The sequence below is a fragment of the Temnothorax curvispinosus genome, unplaced genomic scaffold (assembly GCF_003070985.1).
Source record: "Temnothorax curvispinosus isolate PA1 unplaced genomic scaffold, ASM307098v1 QBEX01002932.1, whole genome shotgun sequence".
NCBI lineage: Eukaryota > Metazoa > Arthropoda > Insecta > Hymenoptera > Formicidae > Temnothorax > Temnothorax curvispinosus.
In genome coordinates this window covers 1-4501 of record NW_020212712.1, presented here as the reverse complement: position 1 = coordinate 4501, position 4501 = coordinate 1, and the positions used below count along the sequence as shown (strand labels likewise).

At 32.3% G+C, this 4501-nt stretch overlaps 1 protein-coding gene across 1 annotated transcript; it reads left to right on the top strand.

Annotated features, from left to right (window-relative positions):
- Positions 1-637: 637 nt before the first annotated feature.
- LOC112452072 lies at positions 638-1095 on the top strand. The gene is made up of 2 exons (XM_025012100.1): positions 638-918; positions 1001-1095. The coding sequence occupies exons 1-2, from the start codon at positions 690-692 to the stop codon at positions 1093-1095; spliced, it is 324 nt and encodes a 107-aa protein (XP_024867868.1). The 5' UTR covers positions 638-689.
- Positions 1096-4501: the final 3406 nt, after the last annotated feature.

Here is a 4501-nt window from a genome sequence, read left to right as displayed (position 1 = left end):
TATGGTGAAATTAATTTTCGAAAAAAATCTATTTTCAAGGTCATATAAAAGTCACCTTCAATTTTTTAAATAGAATATTACATTTTTGATAACACAATTTTGTAGTTGAGACGTTTCCAAAGACTTATAATAATAATTAATATTTTTGTTGTGAGAACAGATATATCGCGTATTTTCCGATACTCGTCGGCATTGGAATTACAAATGGTGGTTAGAGGTGATCAATCACCGTCTTGCTTTTCCAGAAGTAATAGATATATAACTAACTGATATAAAGCAGTGATTGGTCTGCACCCCTGAAATCAACGCAAGAGGCTGGATATGTCCTTTTCGACAAACTTCGGTTAGACTCGGAAACATTCAGGTCACGACCATTGGTTCGTCCCGGCCGTTTTTGGAGCAGAACTGCTTGAGAGCCAATGTCAGAGGAAGAAGGAGGAAACATTCGAGACACTCGACAGCACACAGATGTGCCTGTGCTTTGATTAGAGAAGGATATATATAAGAGAGGAATACGTTTATATCAGATATACATTTATATCGTTTTCTCTTTCTTTCTTATATCTCTTTCTCTTTCTGTTTCTCTTGCTTTTGAGGAGAATGGCGGACCAATCAAAAGTCTGTTACCGTATGGCAAGATTCTTCTGATTATGGGGTCTCTAGCTTTGATGCGCTAGCATTCCCTCCACATGCTCCACACCACAAGTGGAGACTACTGGAGACACATCCGTGATCCGTGTCGCACATATGTGTCCGTGTGTTGTCGAGCGTCCGAATGTTTCCGGAGCTTACGCTCCATCTATCTCTTTTTAAGTCTATATGGCCAAACCAGTGCCCTTTCCAGTGTACTTATATCTCAGAGATTAAAGCTGATTAGGCTGGTATTCATAACCGGATCTTATTTCAAGACCGTCTTAGGTAATGTCTTAAGATGCTAATATGGCTCTGTGATTGGTTTATAACATCTTAAAATCGTACTTAAGACGGTTTTAAATATAAGATCCGACTATGAATATACCGGTCTCGTGTTGCGATTCGAGCCAGGCTGCATGGCAGCATGGCATATGCGTGGCTTTACGTAACGGTGAACAGTGACGTGGATATACATGTGCGGCATAATTTCTCGACGGAATTTACTGACAAGACGAGGTTAGATAAGTAGATAAATTAGGTAAGATTTTTTGGTTACACAATTATAAGCATATGGATTCTAATATAAAAGAGAGAAGGAGTCATTATGAGAAATAAAAAATTCGAAAATTTAAATATTGATTTTGTAGATAAAGTTAAAGGAAGCAAAATTCACGACGTTTTGATAGTTTTTGTCCATTTCAAGTAAAAATCTAAATCGTCAAGTAGAGTCGTCGGTAAATGTTACAAGACATCTTTAAGGTCATGCATGAGGATGTTCCAATAAAGTTATAAACAAAAAATTACGATTTTTTAAGTTTTTCTGTATTTCTAATATTTTTTTTCAATTTTTTAATGATTTATTTTAACAATATCAAGTACAAAATGCGACAAAATTGCAATTTTTACGCTTTTTCTGTCCCAATAATAATATGTTTATGAATAATTTCTGAGACTAGCTTTACACTGTTCAATCAAGAAAACAAAATTATACTACATATAGCTATACGTATAAAACATCCTTAAATGATCTAAATAAATTCACTTGCTTTCAAAACAACAGTTTTCTTATTCTTAGAGCAAGCATCAGTGGTTCATTTCATTCAAATATAATAGATTAATATGATTAAACGTATTGTAGCTTTGTTTGCATGCGCAATTTATTTAAGCATTTTCAATTAACAACTATTTATTTAAACGTTAAAATAATTGAGCGAAACGTATGTTATATATTGAATAACATATTTAATCAATTAAAGTATATTTAAGTTTAACGTAGCTTCATCTGTATGAAAAATGTAATCAAATAATTTTGTGTTTACTTTTAAAACATACTGATACATTTCAAATAAAAATACTTTTAAAAGAATTACTTTTTTCTTCTCAGGACAAGCGACAATGATTAAATCAATCGTACGTATAAAACAACTAAATGTATAATTTGTATATTGGATTATATGATCAATCAAATAAAATATAACTTGTACAAGATTTAAGTAGAAGTACGGTTGCATTTATTCCATTTTAAGTTGATACAATACAACATTTGTTGTATATTACTTTAAAATTAATTAACATTAATTTCAAATGAGTCGATTCCAGTACAATTTATAATGAAAGAATAATGTACGTCATTTTAACAATCATATATATTATTATCCTAGATTACAATGTAATTCAATTCGTAATTTAGTAGCGTTCTTATAATTCAATATACGTTTAATGCAATATCCTATATCATTAATTGAAATTTATATATTGTTCTTTTAACATACATATTTAAAATAAAAATCAATAGCAAATACAATTAAATGAACTACTTATTTTTCTGGCAGCCCGTGACGTCGACGTTTAATTGAAGCAACCACATTTTTTTTTAATTTAGCAGCATTTTTTTTCCAGTGAGAAATTCACGAAGTAGTAAAGACGTTCCCGGAAAATAATTTAAAAAATAAAATTAAAAATATTAAAAGATTCCAGCGTGAAAACAGCGAAGTAAACGCGATTGTTGAAAAAATAAAAAATAATAAAGATGTTAAAGGTTATTGTTTAAATCAGGATATATTATTTCAAAAAACAAAATATTCGAATAATGGAGATTAGTTATTCCTCAGACAGTAACAAAAAGATTAATTGACGAAGTACATAACACTCTGGGTCATATAGGCATGTATAAGACTCTGAAATATTTAAATCGATTATATTATTGGAAGAAAATGCATAAAGATACTAAAAAAGCAATGAAAGAATGTGATTTATGCCAGAGGGTAAAACCAAATAATAGTGGGATGTTGGGTAATTACTGATATACATATAATAAGTTTAATAAATACGGCAAGAATTTTATTTCCGGGGCGCCTCAATTTATGATAGGTGTATTTGATAGATCTTTCATTGAGAAAAAGAATGCCGCAAACCACAATGCGCTACGATGCATAGTTTTCAAGATATCAATTTATATAATCTATCACATAGTATATATAATAATATACACAGAATTAACAGTGAGTGAGGGAGAAAGAGAAAGAGAGAGAAAGAGAAAGAGAGAGAAAGAGAGAGAGAGAGAGAGAGAGAGAGAGAGAGAAAGAGAAAGAGAGATATGAGTGCATATATGATTTATTGTTCATATATATCTAGTTATATTTGGAATTATATATGTCTATATATAATCATATATGGACCCATATATAATTTCATGTAAAAGATCAAATTTGATATATAATCATATATAATCATATATATTTATATATATAATTATATATAATTATATATAATCTTTTTTTCCCGGGCTGTTGCTCTATAACCCTTCGGAGCTCCGCAATGTGCAAGTTTCTAATTTGCACACTTTTTTTCTAATATCATAGGATTATTCTGTTGATGCTATATAGTCACTTCACACAATATCCTTTAGAAATATTATTTAATGTTATACAATATTACTAGAATATTGTATTTGATGTTCTAAGATTATGCTTAGAATATACCTATTACTTAATATTAAATAATATCATGCGCTTGGGTAGATAAATAAAAAGTTAAGAAAGAATTCTGGATACACATTCTAAGAATAATATTTAGGCAAAAATTCCTTAGCATTGTTTTCTTATTGATTTTAGAAGTCCTCCGAAGAAGATTTTCTTCCGTTTTTCCCCGATGTTCTCTCTTTTTCTTTCATTTAGGTTTCTCACTCCATCTTTTACAGGTCTAAAATATAAAACCTGACCAGCTATCTGATCGTAGAAGATCTTCTAGAAAGAAATTCAGGCAGGTAGAAATAGAAAACCAGTTCTAACTAGCTCCACGGGATTATATTCCCCTCTAATGGGGGCTCCACGGGGCAGCATACTTCATGCTCTCTTAGTCTCTCCCCCACTTACTTTCTAACTCTATCTTCTATAGGTACCTATCGGATTTTGAGTTATAATGCTGATATAAAGTTTCCTGTCACATTTACCGTCAAATTTAAAAATATCAGCCTCAATGGTCGAATTGTGAAAGAGACGCTCCTCCGGCTAGGCCGAGCCGGCCGGGCTGGGCGTCGCTTTCGATATACTTAATCATTCAGCGTCTGGAATGTGGTCAATCACAATAAGTCGTTTACAGTTTGTTTCTAAAAGACGGTTATTTAGTATCGTGGTTATTGAAGTAATTATCAATTTAATTACGCGTACTATTACGGCTCATACCGATTGCGCTTACCGATTAAACATGCCGCGACGCGACGCGAAGAGAGAGAGAGAGAGAGAGAGAGAGAGAGAGAGAGAGAGTACTCACGCCTTCCTTCGCACGTCGTCCGTCGCCAGCACGGATAGAGAACCTCTGGAGACCGGGTCGAACTACCTTCTGGGAACCCTCTTTTACTTCTGATCTT

Coding starts and splice junctions, on each gene's coding strand:
- LOC112452072 (XM_025012100.1), top strand. CDS start 690: ATGCTCCACACCACAAGTGGAGACTACTGGAGACACATCCGTGATCCG. Junction 919..1,000: donor TTATTTCAAGACCGTCTTAG/GTAATGTCTTAA, acceptor TTTAAATATAAG/ATCCGACTATGAATATACCG.